Genomic DNA, 21,176 nt, shown 5'->3' on the forward strand with positions numbered 1-21,176 from the left:
ATTAAATATTTCAACACGAAAAGGATTTAAATAAAACAAACATCACTTTTAGAAGATTTACTTATTTTAATAAATAACCAGCTTAGTTTACAAAAGCATTTTTTTTTTAATTTTCACGTGAATTTTTTTGTAGAAAATATTTTTAAATACTAAGTCAGTGACAACTTTACTGCCAGTTGTGAAAACAGTGAATTACTCCTTTTTATTAAAAATAAAACTGACGCGATTCTTAAATAAGGACTAGTCAAAAACAACATTAAAACATTATTTTCTATATAAATATAATCTGGAAATTTCTTATGATCGAACGTTTTTATTAACAGATAAGTAGAATTTGACATATTTTTGTATATAGTAACCCCATCCTATGCCATAGAGCATTTTTTTATTATATTTAAATACACATTTCGCTGTGACCACAGAGTAAATAATCCAGCGATATACAATATATTTTCAATAGGGACAATATACACGATGATTTCAATAAAGCGCGTACTTAATTGTATCAAGTAAGATCTTTTAGCTGAAAAGACTTGGCAACGCAACTCTTAAATTTCGTTATAATTTTAATACACATTTTATTGAAATTGAATATTTATAAAATATACTTTTCATTATAAGAAACAAAATTATTACCTTAAGATTTAACTGCGTAAGAATATAAAGCAGCGTCAACATATGATGAATTGGTGTGTTTCAATTATATCAGTGAAATCATTCGACTTAAATAATTCATTTTTATAGTTTAGCCTTATATCGTCACTTAGCAAACATATTTTCATAAAAAAAAAAGTAAAATTTAATAATTTATTAATAAAATACGACCAAATGAAAAAGTAGTCAATGGTAACTGTTCATTGCTAATACAGATCTTTAGGAACTTAATAGCTATGTCGATTGGACTCGTTAACACTAGCTTGTAGTCGTTTATATAACTCTTGATTTTTAATACAGTTTTAGGGTTTTCTAATAACATTAAATATAAATTATGTTATAGTTATCCACTGGGAGCATCAACATATTATACGTTGTTAGCTAAGAAACGATACAAACGCATCAATACGAAGCTATAACAAGTATCTAGTAATATCATCAATTCCCTTCATTTAGCGTATTCATTGAAAAATATAAATATTGATAATCTGTATCTCCGCAATTAACGTGGTGCATAGATTAAAAATGCATTAATTTCAAAGTGACAATGACGTATAAAATTACTTGAACTTTAGATAATCTGCGCTCGCGCGAAATATAAAAAAAAAAAAACACAAAAAGATGACAAGCAAATTATCTGAATACCACCTGATCAGTGGAATAATTAAATATATCAATACATAAACTATTCAATCGTTTTGACCATTTGACTGGGTTTTTTATATAAAAATAAATGCCACGAATAGTTTAATTTAAAAAAAAAAAATAGTTTAAATTAAGAACAATACTAACGATAAACTGAATTTAATCGTCAGGATTTCCAATGTATACAAGCTTTGCTTACGTTTCTTTCTATAATCTTTATGTTCCGGGAAATATAAACTAGTTTCAGCCTTATATTAAAGGCGATAAGAATCTATATTGCGTGTATTTGTATTAAATAGATATTTCAAACGATCTTCGTGTGTTATCCAAATGAAAGAAGCAAAAAAGAAACAGTTAAACCTTCAAAGTAATCAAAGCCATATTTAAAACTATTGTATATTATATAACTGAAAAATATTTATATAAACAATAACAAATATATTAATAAAACCTCTTAAGATCTTAGTTGCCAGAAATGCGATAAGCTACATCAAATTTGTTATAAAAAAAAAAATAGATAATCTTTTTTAAATATTTTTTTGAATATCGAACATAATACGTTTGACCAATCATTGCTATACAAATATACAATACAATGCAATTTGAGCAACGCAGGCCGTTTTCACTCTCATTATTATTCGAAATAAATCAGCTTATATTGGAACAAGTAGTGATTTCATAATTTTAAAACAACTCCCAATAGTTACAAAAATATATCGAATATTAATCTAATTATTACAATTTTAATCGAACCGGAATATCTTTATACCGTAAAACGTTTTGGCCATTCACAATTACACTATTAAAATAGGTCCTTAAATTAGGATATGAAGTCTAGACCTAGTTTTAAAGTACTAAATGTTAAATTGATTAATTATCTTTACAACTCCGAACAGAGCTGACACAGCCGAATAGTAATTAGAAAATTCTATTAGGTAAAACCACAGAACAGAGAATACTTCAGAAGGGGATTTATCTTAATAATATTACTTATGGAACAAAAATTACTCAGCGATAAGATTTTCTTTAGTGCTTAATAATGTGTTGAATAGCGGTGCGATTTTTGATCAATACAATCCCTAAACTGAATTTATTTCTAAATAAAATATCGCTATCTCTTTCTTATGTATCGATAAATAAATATTGCTGTCTTATTTATCTCAATACATTCGAAAGAGATAGCGATATTTCGATTAGTTTAGATCTTGCAACTTCTAAAAGTCATCTCTGTTCTACGGTACAGCCAGTCACACAAGTCCTGAACTTGGTGACAAAGCTTAAATCGAGGCACTGAACCACATATAGGGACCTTTTTTTAGAAATGTTCTTCGTAATATCGACTTTTCATTGTCAATGTAAAATAAAAGGTTAATTAGTAAAACTTGCTCCGTACAAAAAAGTCACGATACGTTTCGGACCAAACAACTCTTACTATTTGACCTTTAGTTCTATCTATTGAGCTACAGACACTTATGGTTATAGGCCCCTTAACATTAACTTCAGAACATCTCACTATCCTTCATATACTTGACATACACACTTTTGCCAAACTGGAGTTTTACGAAAGCAACCATTTTACCTTTAGTCCAGGGAAGGATATTGTATAACGAAATATCTTAGTAATCGATTATTCGATTACAAAATGTTACGTTCAATGCGAAGATAAGCATTAACGTGGTTTTGTGAATCGTTTAAGGCAAAGCATTATTTTTCTTGCAAAATTAGACCGTCACTTACGAGAGCACACCCCAACGTAACATAATCCAATTGACAGATCGATTCATCGATTTACGATTTTTTTTGTTAAATCACACCATTTTCGGATCAACCTCCCTAGACTACAGTCAATTTCATATTTAAGTAAGAGAAATTCAAACACACTCCAATCCCCCCTCTCTTCCTATACAATCCTAAGTGTTTAATTTTAAATATTGATGAGAAAGAACACATTATGTTTCTTTACAATTTATTGAGAAACATTCTCCGTCTCTTTCACTCATTACTTATGTATAAAGACAGATGAAAAGGCTGTGCAAACATCACGGACAACTTTTTAACTTCAAACATACAGTACTAGTGTCATACGGTTATACTTATTTTAATTACATATAACAATCATAATAAAAATAAATACAAACCCTGCCATTACTAAATTTCTTAGAAAGGAATTTTGAAGTTTTTTTTTTTTTAAATAATCCTCCTATATTCGAAAGAGTCCAAGTCAAAAAAGAGACAAAAATAACCGAAATGCTTAAATAATAACCATTATTTCACTAGTACTAGAAAATTCGTTTTAGAATACACCTTATACTGTAAGGCTTTAAAGTTGCCAATCGTTTGCACGCGAAGATAACTATCTCCTGCTAAAATAGTTCTGATATTCATACATTACACGTCAGGCATCCGCACTCTCCGTTTCCTCTGTCCTTTCCTCACTTTCCTCGGGCTTCTCCGCCTTCTCGGTCCTCTCCGGCTTGGAGTCGGTCGATATCGAGCTGGATGTCAGGCTGTTCGGTTGAGAAGGCTCCTTGCTTTGTGGCTCTTGAGAATTTCTCGTCTCTTGTGGTTTATCTTTCGATGCATCTATTCGAATGAAGAAAATTTATATCCACACTATGTGACATCATTATTTATACATATTTCTATATTCTAATAAGAAATAATTACTTTTAATATCTAAATTTAAGCACTATTATTTTTATTATAACATTATTTAAATGATTTTAAATGGCAACACATGAGAAGAAAAGTGCGTTCTCTATCTTACAAACTACTTGATAAATTGAAACTTTGTACGATTCAAGAAGTTACCAACTATGAAAGTCCTACTAATAATATATTTAGCTTATTTATTTAAGGCCATTACGTATTATATTGTAGTATTTTATTGGTGCATTAAAAATTCGAAACATCGAACGATATTTAACAAGAGTTTAATTATACGCGTATTTGTGTGTATGTGTGTGTTCAAATTTTTTTTATTAGCATACAGGTTATATAAATTTATCTCTAAATATTTGATTTATTTAATTTTATTAGTAAATACATTAGTAAGTTTCTCTCCGCGTCTTGGGACGATCAACATTTAAATGAACCTTGAGAATATAAACTATAAATTATTGACTATTCATATTCTACACTACACTATACTAAATCTATAATACCAACAGTTTAAAACTAATCAACATTCGGAATTAATAAAAAAAACGATACCAACATTAAAATAAAATTGAACTTAAAATTCGAATCTTCTTCTTCTATAAAAAATTTGTTATTTCTTCTTTAACTATTTCAATTTTCCTTTACAATCTACAGACGTGAATTGAGCCAAGCGAGCGACAGTTTAGCCCATAGCAAATCTTTATAGGAATAATTAGACAATAATTAAAAATTAAACACGAAATCTGTACATATATTACAAATACGAAAGTGATCTGTTAAGGCTTTCACGGCCAGGCTACTGAACAGACTTTGATAAAATTTTGTATGAAGGAGGCTAAATACCCATAAAACTAAAACTGACCGACGACCTCCGTAGTCGAGTTGTGTCTAAACCGATTTTAATGGGTACGTCACTCCGAGTTTCTGAGTACGATTCCCGGCCGAGTCGATGTAGATAAGTTAATTAGTTATCTATGTTGTCTTGGGTCTGGGTGTATGTGGTACCGTCGTTACTTCTGATTTTCCATAATACAAGTGATTTACCTACTTATATTGGGATCAGAGTAATGTATGTGATGTTGTCCAATATTTATTTATTTATTTAAAAAATATTAAACACGAGCATAGCCGTTGAAGACAACTAGTAACTTATAGAATACAATGTTACATTGAGTATTAAGAATCTTATTGATTTAACACTCCTTCTTATAATCTCTACTAACACTAATCGGTTTCGTACAGTTTTCAACCAGACATGAACAATTTCCACGGATTTCGATTATTATAATTTTTTTTTTTTGCATTAGCAGCCTGTAAATTTTCCCACTGCTGGGCTAAAGGCCTCCTCTCCCTTTGAGGAGAAGGTTTGGAGCATATTCCACCACGCTGCTCCAATGCGGGTTGGCGGAATACACATGTGGCAGAATTTCGTTGAAATTAGACACATGCAGGTTTCCTCACGATGTTTTCCTTCACAGCCGAGCACGAGATGAATTATAAACACAAATTAAGCACATGAAAATTCAGTGGTGCCTGCCTGGGCTTGAACCCAATCAACAAAATCATCGGTTAAGATGCACGCGTTCGAATTTCGATAAGTAGAAAAAACTAATCAAACGAGCAACAGTGTTAGACTGTTAGAATTTTCGACCGCCATTCAGTCATGTATTGTCCACAGTATTTTGAATTTCGAACTCTTTCTATTTTAAGCTCTTAATACAAAATCATATAAAACTTAAACTGTTAACACACATGACACTTCTAATCTAAGGACGTGAGATGATACGGTTGCTCAAAGTTAGACATAATTTGTCTTTAATCATAAATGTTCTTTCATTGGTCAATTGTAGATGACGTGACATGCGACCAATGAGCGTACACTATTTAGTCAGATCAGTTATTCCGACTTCGTGTTCCATTTCAGAAACCAGCATGTACTTTAGGCACACATAATTCACTATGAGTTTCAAAATTGTTCATCGGGTTATTGAACTTATATGCAAAGAAATTAGTAAAAGAATCTTTCATTGGAGACTTTAAATACACTTTTTATTACTGTTTTTTTCCGATCAGTCGTTCTATCTTTAATTGTTTTCATAAAAAAAAAGATAAATATAGTGGTTACCTAAGCAGCTCCAGTGAGCTCGTAAGGAGCGGTTACAGATTAAAATCGACCATAGAAATAGGCGTATGTATCAGTAATTCATTCTCACCGGCGCCATGAGTCGCCGGCCAGGGTTTCCTCACGAACATGTTCTCCACGATCCTGTCTATGTTGTCCTTCTCGGACGAGTTCGCCGGCCTGGAAGTTTCAATACGACGGGTTAAGCGAACGAGTCAGTCGGCGGGGGTTCGGGTGTGCGGGTGTGCGGGTGTGCGGGGGTGAGGGGGCGCGCGGCGCGTACCTGTCGGGGCGCACGATGGGGATGGCGGCGGTGGGGCGGCGCGCGGCGCGCGGGGCCGTCTCCTGCTCGGCGCAGCTGTAGTACGTCACGCCGCCCGCCTGCGTCGCCTGCGCACACACAGACGCTCCTTAGTCACTCATTCCTTTTCAATCGTTACGTCCTTCGGTTGAAGTCCACCGTTTGACCCGAGCGCTCAGTGGAAAATAATCCCGATTTCATAAAAAATTATCTCTAGCTCTAGACGACTTGACATTCGATTAATTATTTTTAATAAACTTAACAAATCTTTAATAATCAAGTTTATTTTTTGCTGTCTTTACTCTCGAGGTGTCTCACATACACTGAGGCGTGTCGTAAGCACACGCGATTATCATTTAACGTGATAATGGAAGCTGCAAATGGTTTGTAACGCATTTAAAAACATAAATGAACACCCTGTATTTCCTTAGTGTGTCTCACGACAACTTATATTTAAGATACGACTACACCAGGTCTCGTTGCAACTTCAGCGAGACAAATTTTGGAAATTTTTAGTTATAAACATAAGTAGATTGCCGCATGTATAGAAACATAATATTGTAATACAATTTCATGACGTGAATACTTTACCAATGCGAAAAATATTAAAAAAAAAAAAAATATCTTAGATCTTACATCAACCTGATACTACATAACATGGACACACATTATTTTTATAATGTGAACTTGATAAAAATTCAAATAGCTTACATAATTGTGATGCGGATACATCTGGTGGGGGTACGCTGCAGGGGGCTGGTACAGCGGAGCCGCTCCGAACACTCCTCCACTAGTGTTTTGCTGTTATAAACAAACGCACAATTACATCAGAACTAATGATATTTGGAGTTTTTAATCATATATATCTTACAATCGTCATCGTCGAATGTCAATTGACAAAACGAAGCAGTCTTTCCGATTCCATAAATAAGACATAGACACACGTTGCATGAAACGCCTATACCAAGACATGCTCTCATATAGCGTCATACGTTTGCAGTCGACTGTCTTCCTTTATGCAAATATTTAAAAAAAAATTAACTATAACATTTTAGTTTTCCTGTACCACATGTAAGATGTGCTGTAAAACGTAACGAAGTTTCATGTGAATCGTTCGATACTCATCCGGTGAATCCGAAGCTGAGTTAACAATCGAATGGTCTATCGAACAAATATAATATAATTTACCTGCATATACTGCGCGGGCATCATGGCCGGCGGCGCGTACGCTTGCGAAGGTTGCAGCTGACCTGACATAAAAAACACAATGTTAATATATAGGATATATAAATCGACTTAAATACATATAAATCAGCCGAGATGGCCCAGTGGTTAGTACGCGTGCATCTTAACCGATGATTTCGGGTTCAAACCCAGGCAGGCACCACTGAATTTTCATGTGCTTAATTTGAGTTTAAAATTCATCTCTTGCTCGGCGGTGAAAAAAACATCGTGAGGAAACCTGCATGTGTCTAATTTCAACGATATTCTGCCACATGGGTATTCCACCAACCCGCATTGGAGCAGCGTGGTGGAACATGCTCCAAACCTTCTCCTCAAAGAGAGAGGAGGCCTTAGCCCAGCAATGGGTAATTTACAGGCTGTTAACGTAATGTAAATGTAAAATGTGGTGTATATCGTAATAACAAGCACAAATATCACGATTTTTCTTTGATTCAACGTTTTGACGGTGTAGCGAAATTAATTAAATATATTATTTAAGAATTAAAAATGTAATGTATCTAATGTAAAATCAGAAGCGATTTGTATCGGCTTTCAATCAAAAATCGATTCAGTGAAAGACTCTTCTGTTTTAAAAATCGGCCTAAATTTTTACATGCTTTGTATGTAAAAATTTAGGCCGATTTTTAAAACAATTAATGTCCTAGATTAATGTCCCAAATACATTATTTTCATACTCATCTATGATGGAAAAAATCGTGTGAATATATATCGTGTGAATATATCTGCCACGCCTGTTACCGTTAGCTTCAGCCCAGCAGTGGGACTTTTGAAAGCTGTTACGTCACTTTTTAACCGACAAAATTTAAGAAGCAGGTTCTCGAATCGATTGTATTATTCTATTTTTGCTATCTGACAACTCAGTCGTTTGTGAATCGTTTTGAATTTTTATTTTTTTTAGTTTGTATACCAAATATTTCCCGTGTGGTCATTTAAATTTGATAAAAAATACACTAAGGTGATTTTATAGAAACACAAATTTCATGTATATGTATAAATTTATCTTCTCAGATGATTATTTGAAGTCTGTTTTTTTATGTAAATGTTTTTTTTTTTTTTTTAATTAAACATTTCTACTGTCATGTTGTCTGTACCTCTTCATTGGATTTGCATGATTTTGATTCGCCTTCCTGTTTTTATTTACATACTTTTATTAATTAATATTAGAGGTGTCCGTTGCTGTATTAAAAAATCTATGTCTCTTTACCTATTGAGTGCGGTTGAGGTATGTTGTGCATGGAGTGGTGCGGATGTGACACCAACTGTTGGTCCAGGATGCCCAGTCTCACTTGCTAGAGGATAAAAAACATTGTGTTAAATAAAGATCGTCTTATTGAATCGATTGAAACATTTTAATCCCATATGATAGGTAATCGTGAGAACACTTGTCGCGTCAAATTTCTTTAGTATTATTTAATTTAGTGACTACCTCTGTTCTATCACGATAGATTAAATTTAAAGAATTAAAGTGTATTCAGCAAGTAGAATATCTATATATTAAATGATATTAAAATGTGCTCTATTGAAGTACCTGCTGCGCGTGCGGCGCCGGCGGCAGCGCGGCGTGCGGGGGGGACGGGCCGTGCGCCGCGCCCGCGCCCGCGCCCGCCGCGCCCGCCGCGCCCGCCGCGCCCGCCGCGCCGCGGTGCACCTGCGGGGCGCGCTGTTACACACGGGCGGCTTGAGCTTGTGCTTACACACAGGAGACATCAAACGGTTCTTGTAGCGAAACTAGCTAGCTTTGTAAGCAAAATCAAATTGCAATGCCGATGTGTCTGCCTTTCTATCTGTTATAAATTAAAATGGTATATAACTTACAGGATGCATGATCTGTGTGGGGTGTAGCTGAGGGCCCGGACTGCCCTGGTGCGGCGCCGGAGCTCCCCCCGGAAAATCTAGGCACATGATACACGTTATCATACTATTATCAGGAATAAGTGATTATACACCAATAAACGTTACACGAAGCAAGTATCTACAGGCACAAGGAACATAACATCTTAGTCACCAAGGTTGGTGGCGAATTGGTGATGTAAGAAATGGTTAATATTTCTTACAACACCATTGTCTATGGCCGGTGGTGACCACTTACCTTTTACATTAGAATAGTCATTTAACAAACTATAATAAGTGAAGTTATATTCAAAAGAATTTCGCAAATATATATTTACACATTATTATTCACATCCGGCTCGAAGGACCAGTATTAAAAATAAGACCCTTCTTCTACACATACGCTTTTCCGAATACTATAAAATGATATAAAACATTTTTTAATATTTACTTTACTTATATAACAGTCCTGAAGAAAAGAACTTAGATTCATAGGATATTTACCGCCATGGTATCTATGGGGCTGTTGTGTCTGTTGAGATTGTTGTTGAGATGATTGCGTTTGCTGTTGGGACTGTTGTTGCTGCTGTGGCTGTTGTTGCTGCTGTTGCGGTTGTTGTGGTTGTGATGATTGCTGCTGCTGCTGTTGTGCTTGTTGTTGTTGCTGTTGCTGCTGTGGTGAATAAGGTTCCGCAAGCGGACGTTGACGAAGGCTACTATAACGCTTACTACCGCCACGTGGTTCAGCATCTGTTAAGAACATTAAATATTATCACACGAGCGGTAAGATTATTTTAAAATCGAGGGATATTGGTAAACACTTCCTAACTCTTAATCATTTTGTATAACACATATTTTAAGTGTGATCAAAACGCACGATGCATAGATATTCATGTGGAAACTTAAAAGAAAATTTAAAAGCAATTTACATATTATATTGCGGATATCAAAACGGATATCCTATGAGACGTCACGCATGTATTTAAAATATAGCATTTTTTGTTACTCATGTTACTTGTTATATTTCAATATTATAATTATTGATCTTAAACAGCTTTAAAATTACTTACTAGCATTCGTTTGTGGTTTTTGCTGAGACTGTGGTTTTTGTGTCGAGTTACTCTGTGGCTGGTTCTGTCGAAAAAGAGACATGGTAGAATATATGAATAGTGTCCGTAATGTCGTTTGAAGCAACTGTCGGCGGAGACGTACACCAAATAAAAATCATTGAAATGGATAAACTATTTTACTTAAAAATATAATATAAATTCGTATAGAGGAAAATAAAAGCGCAATAGAGAGGGCCTAATAGTGTCGTTAAAATATAATTTAATTTAAGAATGCAAACATCAAAAACTAACAATTGTATAGGCCGTCATTTAAAACCAGGATCTTAGGGTTAGCGTCCTCGTTAGCCACTAGACCAGCGAGGCATTAAGTAATATGAAGTAGATAGACATTATGGTACCTGCGCTGGTATTGGTTTCTTCTTGATCTGCTCGGTGGGCACCGGTCTCTGCTGCGCCACTGTCGTGTTCACTTTCCGCTGAGGTTGACCTTGGCTGAAAATATTACATTACTAATATCACTTCGTCACTAACTTATTTTGGCATTTTATTAAAATGTTCATAAGTTGAAGATAATTTATATAACATCAAAAATTAAAAAAAAAAACAGATCATGTAGCATTATAACTTTTTTTTAATACATTGAGAGTGACAAATGGGCTTTACTGGATGGTAAGTGGTCACCACTGCCCATAGACGTTATGTCCCTTGTGTCTGTAGTTACACTGGCGCACTCACCTTTAAAACCCAAACACAACAATAACAGCATCAACAATATTTATATTGCTGTGGGCGGTAGAATATTTGATGAGTGGATGGTAATCCTTATGCTAATAATAAGAACTAATGTATCACTTGAACCAATAGTTACTCTGGCTCACTCTGAAATAGTGTTTATTGAATGAATAATGAGTAGGCTGAACCCACCCAAAAGTACCAGCACAAAGCCCAACCACCAGGAGTATACACATCATTACTTACTTATTATTTGGCCCAGCGGTAATAGTGAGATTCTCCAATGGTATTTTATCCTTCATCGACTGTTTAGGACCTGTCTTGGGTACGTTCGGCTTCATGGGTTTCTGTTTAGGCGTTTTTATGGAAGCATTTCTTCTTAACTGCGAACCATTTTCGGACGAATCGTTTGACGCCGGTTGCGACTTCGAACGAGGTCTCGCGCGTGGTCTCCTGCTGAAGTAACAAGATATTATTGTTAGTATCGATTTTATTATTATAAAGAGATATTATGTATTAAGAGACGGTCACAAAAAATAAAATAAGAACGAGAATAATCAATAGACACGAAATAAAATATTATGTTATTAAATAACATTATTTGAAAACAAGAACAAAAAATAACTTTAAAATTTTCTTATATAGAACCATAAATTACAGAAAGAGTAAGGGGGGTGGCGCTTAGTAACGCTTTTCCTTACGTGACTATTTTTGACAGTTCGCTCTACTGTAGCCCGCGTGAAAGAACTTCGTTCCAAAAACATTTACCAACAAATAAAGAGTATAATACATTTTTTTTTTTCAATATCTTATCCTATCTTGTGGGGAAGTAAGTTAAAAATCTATTAAAAAATTTCATATTTACAGAAATATGAAATTATTGTCTTTGATGGATATTAAATGGCTGGAATGATCACATGATAACATTTTTTCTAATATAATTATGTAAAAATATATTAAATATAACAAAAAAAAAATTTAACTTTAAATTGAAGAGTTAAAGATTGCAGAGAAAAATGAAAGCTTCATACCTAAGATCTTTGTATGAAAAGTTTCATTTTTATACATATACTCTATTCCAACTATAAGAGAAAAAAATCCAACTAACCAACATTTGACAGCAAATTAACGCGATATTATTGGTCGAGAGCTTGAATAATCCATGATATTCATTTTGGATTTACGAAAAAGATATTTTTGAAAATTTAAGTGGAAATAAATAGTTAAGTGTAATAGTGTTGTATTATAAATAAAGATATATTAATTATAAACTCTTAGCAGTGCGCAATATAACTGAGTTATTAGCTAATCGCATTAAATACGTAAATCTAAGGTTTGTTTATCTTTTTTCCTACTTCCATTGGAATAGGTTATATATGCCATTTATTAGTTTTACAATCAAATTGGTTTCAATCGATCGTAATTAAAGCTTTTATTTTTGATAATATTTTAACCATAATTACTAAACATACCCTGGTTTATTAACAGCATTCAACTCGGGGAAGTCAGCAGGGCTTGGGGGCTTTCTCTGTGTCGCTTGAATCGTCTGACGCTTGTAGGCTTCCTCGTCTTCCCAAGTACGAGTGTACTTATTTGGTCCACGACTGTTGAATTTATATTGATGCATTTGATGAATATTTTATACAACAAATAATATTTTAAAAGACACATCCTGTATAATCTTTTAATGACATTAATTGCATTAATCTTTGTTAGAAATCCCACATTATGTATTGACTTATGCAATGTATATTAACTATTTAAAATTATTTTTACGTTGTAATAATTTCTTCATATAAATTTAATGAAATTATTGTAATGTTCCTGTATTTTATTGCCCGGCAGAATAACAATCTGAATCCAATGATTGCATATACAGGTTTATAGCATTGCAAAGTACCAAGATGGCATGATCTCACTATAAATGAAAATAAAAAAAGTGCTTTAAAGCCATTCATATTATTTCAGTTATTAAAATAAACTTGCAGCATCATATTTCTAATAGCCAATATAAAATATTTAATTTGAATACATTAAGAGAAAGTATTAATAGAGAAAAAGTTTAAGAGAAATTTTGTAATAAAGCGTCTTCTACGATAAAAATTGGTGCTAATGAAATAGAAACACAAAAATACTTTAAAGAATCCTTAAATACATACAACTGAATAAAAAACTAAAAACTCAACTAAGCTAAAATAGTTTTACTAAAATATGTTCAGTAGTCTCATTATGCTTGAACAGAGACTTAACACAAGTGACGATAGCGCAATAATTATATATTATATTTGTGCATGAGAAACATTTTCACTTAAAGAATACATAAATGACCTTAAACATTACACTTGACCTCAACATTTTACTCTGTGTGCTTTAGTCAAAAGTTTTTATTCAAAAATTACTCTTAAAAAAAAAAAAAGACTTTCATGCACAGAAACATTACCGGTATGGTACTTCTGTTATATGTATAGATAGATATAGATAAAAGCGATATATTAAAATCTAATAGAATGTTTGAGTTACGTTGCTCTACTCACACTTTTAGGATCAAAGAGCACATTTAATAACGAAAAAAAAAAAAAAAGTTTACAAGGTCTATGTCAATAGACAGTGACCCTTTTTTAAATAAGCACCATTAAATTGTTGTCTCTTAGATAATAAAAGTGTGAAAAGTAGAAGAGAATCGCAATCAGCATGCAAAGCTTTTTAAATTAATTTTATCACCAACCGCCAATTTCGATACCTCCATGTAGCGATAGAAGCAAAATTAACATTTAATTAGATATCATTCGGATTTGTGCTTATAGTAACGTACACAATCTCTAAACATACCAGGACTATAATATAAGACTTTCATCCATAAGACGGATATAACAATAGTTTTAGTTTGTCATTAACTGTTATATTAAGGGTTGCCAGCTGTTCGACTTAAGTCAAAAATATTTGTCTTTTTAATAACTTAATCAGATATATATTTACGAGACCCATTCGAACATTTATGAGGCCTTAAGTAGATATATAACAATGCTTGACATAGTTGTCTGCGATGTATAGACTATGTCCAGATGTCTAATCACATTTACTGCCCTAGCACATAATTTCTTGCCTTAAACAATATAATATGTCCACCTTCTAAGAAAAAGTGTACACTATAATTTAATGAAGAGACCGGTTATTTTATTTATGTCTGGCAACACTACGTATATATCATAGCTTAATAATGTAGTTTAGAGATTGCTTAGAGTGTAATCAACAAAATTACTAATTTCATAGTATTTCATATTCAACATTTGAAAAAATATTTCATCATAACAGTAAGTATTATATAAACATTCTTATAAGACATTGTCAGGAAAATAGAATTAATTGTTGAATGAACTCATGAAAGTTATTATAAATGATATTATTGTATTGAACATACCCATATCTTCGATTTCGTCGCGCGTGCGGGGGCGCGTCTTCGTTCCTTATATCATATCCATAAATTGAGACTAATTCGTCACGTGATTTCGGCATCTGATTGAGATCAAAGAATTATGTTTTTGAAATAAAACTAGTTTTTAACGGATTTAATCGCGTATATTAATTAATTTTAACATCCCGACGTTTCGAGCACTTTGCAGTGTTCGTGGTCACGGGCAGACTGTAATAATTTCAATGTGTAATAATCGCGAAAATCTAAGACAAATTATGTTTTTGACAATGCATATTAGTGCAGTTTAATTTACGATCGTGTCGAAGTGTTCTATTAATTCTGTCTGAATATACTTTTGTTTTGACGTCTGCATAAAAGACATCATGGTCGGTATTAGTACGAAGAAAAACTGCAGTTTATGTCAAACCATATATAATTATTTGGTTAGGTTATCTGTCATATAAAAATATCCTTTATTTAGGTAGGCAAAGAAGTCATTTTACAAAATTATAACTTAAATCTACCACCTGTTCCAAAATTAGATTCTACCAAGAAGAACGAACAAAAAAGTCCATACTTAGTCATTTAAATTTATGTATCCTTCGTAAATCAGAGGGGTTAGTAATCCAAGTTATTTTATGATATTATTTACTGATGATAAGATTATAGCCTCACGACCAATTCAAGTTTTTGTAGTTATTCTTAATAGAGGTTGTGTTGGTAGGAGGTGTATTTATTGGCAAATGGTATTATGTATATTCCTTGGTTGGCAGCATTTTGAATACATTTTATCATATAAGCCATTTATCTAGCTTCATATTTCAAAAGATATGATTATAATAACATGTAACCTGCTCATTCTCGTTAAATTTGTCGTGCGACCACTTATTGAGGGTCTCCGATTTGCGAGGGGGGCGGCGTCTCTCAGGGGGAGCCTCACTGCCCTCCTTCTTCTCGGAGGCTGTCTCTGTTGTTGTGTTGGTTGATTCTTCGCCGCTGTGAGAACAGTTAATTATGTTCGTTTTAAATTTGTTTTTAAAAACTGTGTTTTTGTATCAAAATGGAATAGAAGATTTAAATTATATATAAATTTATTTTAACTGCTTAATAAAATGGATTGATGAACGTTCATATCTAACATTTTGTGTCTCTATCGGCCTCATGTTCTCTTTTTTTGAAATGCAAAAGGTAAAGGGAATTTCTTATGTACAAAAAAAGTGATTAAATTTCATCAGGAAGAAATTTTTGGGATTATTTATGACTGCCTCATTGATCTTGTGGTTAGTTAAAAACCGCAGATCCGAGGGAACAAACCCCGAGTCGTATCATTAAATTATTATTGAGTTTTTGTGTCGAATAATTCTCAGAAGCGAACATCTGAGAAATGAACGTGAAAATAAAACATCATTTTAAATTAAATTTAAAGTTCGGAATGTAAATTCTACTGAGAAGAACCAACAAGAAACAAAGTAATTACTCTTGTCATATATATATTTTTATAGTATAGGTTGGCGGACGTTGGACGGTATATATGGGCCACCTGATGGTAAGTGGTCACCACCGCCTATAGACATTAACGCTGTAAGTAATATTAACCATTCCTTACATCGCCAATGCGCCACCAACCTTGGGAACTAAGATGTTATGACCCTTGTGTGCCTATAGTTATACTGTCTCACTCAAACTCAAACTATATATATTATTATTATTATTAGTTATTATAGCTATTAGGCCTCTCGAATAAAAATAAGCATTACCCTCATGACTCGACACTGCTGTTAGCAATAAAAACTTTAAACGGTAACTTTCTACATAATAGATTCATATTACGTTAATACGGACTTGATACATGACTGAACAGCTTGGTCAATGTTTTTTTTAAATTGTTATATTAAATAATATAAAATGCACTTTATGTATATGTAAATAAAGTCGATTTTAAAATGAAACTAAAATGATAGTCGGAAGGATTTTAAATGTTAACTTTTCTAATTCGTGTAGAATAGGTAAAGATATATATATATATTTTAATATAACTTCTATAATATTTTTAGTACATTACAAAAATGTTTACAAACACTCTCTTAGCTAAATTGTTTACAAAACCACAATCCCATTTTACATATACCTAGTATAATAAATTCTAATTTCGTTTGCAGGACGTTGGAATATAAATACAAATACGGTATAATATTTTTTTTATATAATGTTTATATATTAATATTATACCAGCGACCCAAGTTATATAGGGGTAATAGACATAAAGATCCACATTAGTGTCACCGTCTTTTGAATTGCTAGAGATTTAATAGGTTAATACCATCTAGATTGATTTACCCAGCGCAAGTAATGAAAGCTCACAGATGAGACAAATAATGGCGACATAATCGACACATGTAATCAGTAAATTAATTAATTTGAACGAAACATTCATAAATTATTTTTATTAAGAGCCCAGATAATTATCACGCGTGCATCTTCACCGTTGATTGCGGATTCAAAATCAGGCAAACCACCCCTGATTTTCCATGTTCTTAATTATGTATTTATAATTAATTTTGAGCTTCGCGGCAAAAGGAAACCTGCATGTGTCTAATTTCAATGAAATTCTGATATATCTGTTTCCAATACTGCGTATTGGCACAGCACGATGGAATAAGCTCCAAATCTTCTCCTTGAAGGGAGAGGAGGCTGATAGGTACCTATGCTTTTCTATGAAGGAAAACTCAGTAAGGACATCCAATTTGGAGCAACGTTGTAGAAAAACCTCCAACTTTATAAATACACTTCATATACACTGGGAGTTACTTCAATTGCAATTAGTTAACAAAAAGTTAAAAGCCGGTTTAATATATTATTACAATAATTTATAATAGCAACGAGCACTATGTGACCACTGTTAAGACTTATATAATAACACAATAAAATAAGAATCACTGGTTACCATATGACCTTGAAAAGGCACAAATCCAGATCAAGATCTTTGCAATGATCCCAAATTTAAAAAAAAAAAACATTATATCATTCAAATTTGCTGTATAGACAAATAAATCTTATTCTGTGACTACTATTATTATTGTAATACCTTGCTGCGGTCCTGTCGTCGTGTTCATAGAAAGTTCCCCTCTTGGGAATATATTGCGGGTTGCTGCGGTCTTCGTCGTCGTCCACTCGCCGCTCGGTCTCCTGAAAGCCATCATTATTGGATCAAAAGTGTATTTGATAGAATCAGTGAATTTATTACATATATGTTTGACATCGAATAGACACGATGTCATTGGTCGAAAGCTATAAAAAATCTATGATGTTAATTTTGGAATTTCGATAAAATTTCTGTAAAATTAAAGTGGATATAAGTAGTTAGATTGAATAGTTTTGTAGTAGGAATAAGACAAATTAATCGAGATCAATTAGTAATGGACCACATAGCTGAGCTATTAGTTGTATGGAATACGTAAATCTAAGGTTTGTTTATATACAAAAAAAAACCGGTCAAGTGCGAGTCGGACCCGCAGATGAAGGATTCCGTACTATTAAAAAAACTATTTTTACTATTAAAAAAAAGTCTGTTGTATGAGAGCCTCACTTAAATAGGTATTTTATTCTTTTTATAATAGTTTTTGATAACAACAATGTGTTAAAATTTTTACACATGTTTTTGAAATTTTAGAAAGCGGCAACTAAAAATTTCAATTGTCTAACTGTCACGGTTCATGAGATACAATCTGGTGACAGGATAGAATATGTACTGGAAAACTTGTTGTACTTTAAATATGGTATTATTACTTATTTTGAAATCTCCACAATGATAAACCTTTGTGATAAAACATTTTTTTTAAGGTCATTGCTCACAACAATTTTAAAAAGTAACAATAAATATACACTGCATAAAACAATAGTACATGGATAAACTATCATTGCCCATATAGATGGAGGACAATTGCTCGGGGAACTTCATTGTTCAACTTGCTAAAGTGGTATCATTTTGTAAAAACTTTTATATATTTTTGAGAATAATTGATGAATATATTTAACTAAGTTTCATTATAATGTTATACAAGACCTTGTAAAAACTAAGTGAATTAACTTAATAAATGAAAAGAAGTACACACTAATGTATATAATAATATTACAAAAGTATTATTTTATCAGTCTTCTATTAAAAATTCTTAGGTAGATTGATAATACTTAAGTTTGTACTAATTGTCTACGACTACACTCTTCTCACTGAAACCCCACTTGGGATCTCCTTTTCTCGGCCGAGCATCAATGCTTAGCCTTCTCAACTGAAGCTATCAAAGCTATTAAGACCAATGACAATACAAAGGAAAACAACAATATTTGCAGTCTGCATTATTTTATAAGCCTCGGTTTCACAACAGTGTTCAGTGTCTTGAAATATTTTTTATAAATTTCTAAATCATTTAACCTTGCCTTGTATTTTTGTAAGATAACATTTCAATATTATTGGCATGATACTCGGTTAATTTTTCAACTATTTTGTATCTTAAGCATTTACATTCAAACTTACCAAAACAACTATTTCGTATAGCAGATGTATAGGGTTGTCACTTAAATGGTAATATTATATATTAAAAGGTTTTATTTAGTTACACAACATCCCTTTTTCACTTTTGGTTTCAGTTATTTACTTAACATCAGCAGTCGCTAGAATTGGAGCTTGTCGTCTTTCTTTAAAGATGTGGCTCACACTGACTATATTGTTATTTTTTTTATGTTATATTTTATCTATATATACAAATGTTTCTAGATAAAGATTATATATCTTTTAATTATTATTATCATAATTCTTTCATATACATTTACTTTCTACTTACCCACAATTTTAACAAACAGAATTTTTAACATATATACCTTTCAAATATACAATAATGCTACTCATAAGCTAAATTTTATATAATATACTGCACAGAAATGCAATGCATTGTTTACTGTAACTGTTATGCATATTGGTTTAATTGTTTGTTCAGTTACATATTACATAAAAAGTAACATTTATTATTATAATCTAGTTGGAACTAAATAGCTTTAGCTCATATACATGGTGATTACAATATAGTCAGCTGTGTTTTTAGTAGATAACTGTTAATTAATTGTCATTAAAGATAGTATTTGCTATTAATTAAAATATTATGCAATTAAAATTGATAATTTTGGTATAAATGATTATGGCATTAATTGAAATTAATATAAAATCTTTATTATTGAATTGATCTTTTTAACTTAGAATTTTGGGTAAAAATGAAATTGTTAAGAATATAAATATGTAGTAGAACATGGAAAATATGTTACAAAAGTGAACTGTAAAAGAACACTTGTTTAATTATTTAAAATGTTTTTAACGTAAAAATTCTCTTAAGAAGAAAAGAATAATTATTTATTTTATCAAAAAGTTTAAAGTATTAATATCCATTAAATTTTTCGAGTCAATATTTCTCATAAAATTGAACAAAAAAACAAATACAATCAAATATGATTCACCTATTGTATACTTTTTGCTAATAAATGTAGTACCTACCTACCACATCACATACTAAATCAAAAATAATTTACCTGTTTGTCTGGATCCCCGTCTGAATGTTCAGAGTCACTTCCCTGAGAGTCATAATCAGACTCCTGCTGACCACCATCCTGCAAATGGACAGCTACCTTTAACAATTGCATTTCACTACACAAAGTTTACAGGAGAACAAATATTGTTTTCTTTCAATAGCACGATCGAGTATTTAGTTTGACCGTTTCTAAATAAGGTCTAACATCACAAATTCTGCGGTGAATGGTGTCCAAATCGTGACCTCAATTTGGCGAAAAGAAATGGACATTCCGACACGCGATTGCGCGGGAGAAAGTGCGCGACCGCGATACTTTTAGCGCCAAAATGAAAGTTCAGTCCATTAATTGTGACTTCTACGATTGTCCAACTCACATTTCCTGAGTTATTCTGCTCAATATCTTGTGATGCATCCGAGTATTCGCCCGAGTCGTCTTGTTCTCGCCTCCTAGCCACGGACGTCATCTCGGCGTCCCCACGGGTTACTTGTAGGACTTCCAGATTGATAGCGTTCGTTTACAATTGTATTAAAACCCTGTTCACGCGATTTCCACGATTGATTCCTGTAAATCCCCTCCTTGATCAACGGAAAATGAAGAACGTCAAATAAACAAGAAATCTAGCAGCCATAAAATTATACATTCCTTTTTACGGAATTATAATTATACAGATAAAAAATACAATTATTGAAAAATATATATTATTTTATTAAAGCAATAAAATTTACAGAAATAAAAAAACAATTTATTTCGCCAATTTGATATTATTTTCCCATTGAGTAAATATTCTTATTTCTTTAAAATTTATTGATGTGATCTATTCTCAAAGAAGAAAGTGAGATATTGCACAGTTAAAGATTTTTACATTTTCTCTATTCTTATTCTAGAAGTAGTAATAATACATAACAACACTATTTGGCTAAAAATACCAAG

General features: G+C 32.5%; 1 protein-coding gene across 2 annotated transcripts; it reads right to left on the reverse strand.

The window, feature by feature from the left end:
• Positions 1-355: 355 nt before the first annotated feature.
• LOC125073595 (putative uncharacterized protein DDB_G0271606) lies at positions 356-20,872 on the reverse strand. Of its 2 annotated transcripts, none has more exons than XM_047684479.1 (17): positions 20,620-20,872; positions 20,247-20,324; positions 17,758-17,858; positions 15,524-15,668; positions 14,679-14,773; positions 12,733-12,864; positions 11,507-11,713; positions 10,927-11,020; positions 10,529-10,592; positions 9,963-10,208; positions 9,444-9,520; positions 8,833-8,917; positions 7,572-7,633; positions 7,095-7,184; positions 6,366-6,472; positions 6,174-6,262; positions 356-3,882 (listed from the first exon to the last, which is right to left on the reverse strand). In XM_047684479.1, the coding sequence occupies exons 1-17, from the start codon at positions 20,707-20,709 to the stop codon at positions 3,695-3,697; spliced, it is 1,950 nt and encodes a 649-aa protein (XP_047540435.1). In that variant the 5' UTR covers positions 20,710-20,872; the 3' UTR covers positions 356-3,694. The 2 variants fall into 2 exon arrangements, with proteins under 2 accessions (XP_047540435.1, XP_047540434.1); XM_047684478.1 differs by having other exon boundaries at positions 11,507-11,716; positions 20,620-20,870.
• Positions 20,873-21,176: the final 304 nt, after the last annotated feature.

The sequence above is a fragment of the Vanessa atalanta genome, chromosome 24, assembly GCF_905147765.1.
Source record: "Vanessa atalanta chromosome 24, ilVanAtal1.2, whole genome shotgun sequence".
In the NCBI taxonomy this organism is placed as follows: Eukaryota; Metazoa; Arthropoda; class Insecta; order Lepidoptera; family Nymphalidae; genus Vanessa; species Vanessa atalanta.

Bases quoted from the DNA above. Each gene is read 5' to 3' on its own strand.
- LOC125073595 (XM_047684478.1), bottom strand. From the start codon at position 20,709: ATGACGTCCGTGGCTAGGAGGCGAGAACAAGACGACTCGGGCGAATAC. The intron at 11,717-12,732 runs GTATGTTTAGTA...TTGTTACTTCAG, and splicing joins AATGCTGTTAATAAACCAGG to CAGGAGACCACGCGCGAGAC. The intron at 9,521-9,962 runs GTAAATATCCTA...TCATGTGCCTAG, and splicing joins GCCCCATAGATACCATGGCG to ATTTTCCGGGGGGAGCTCCG.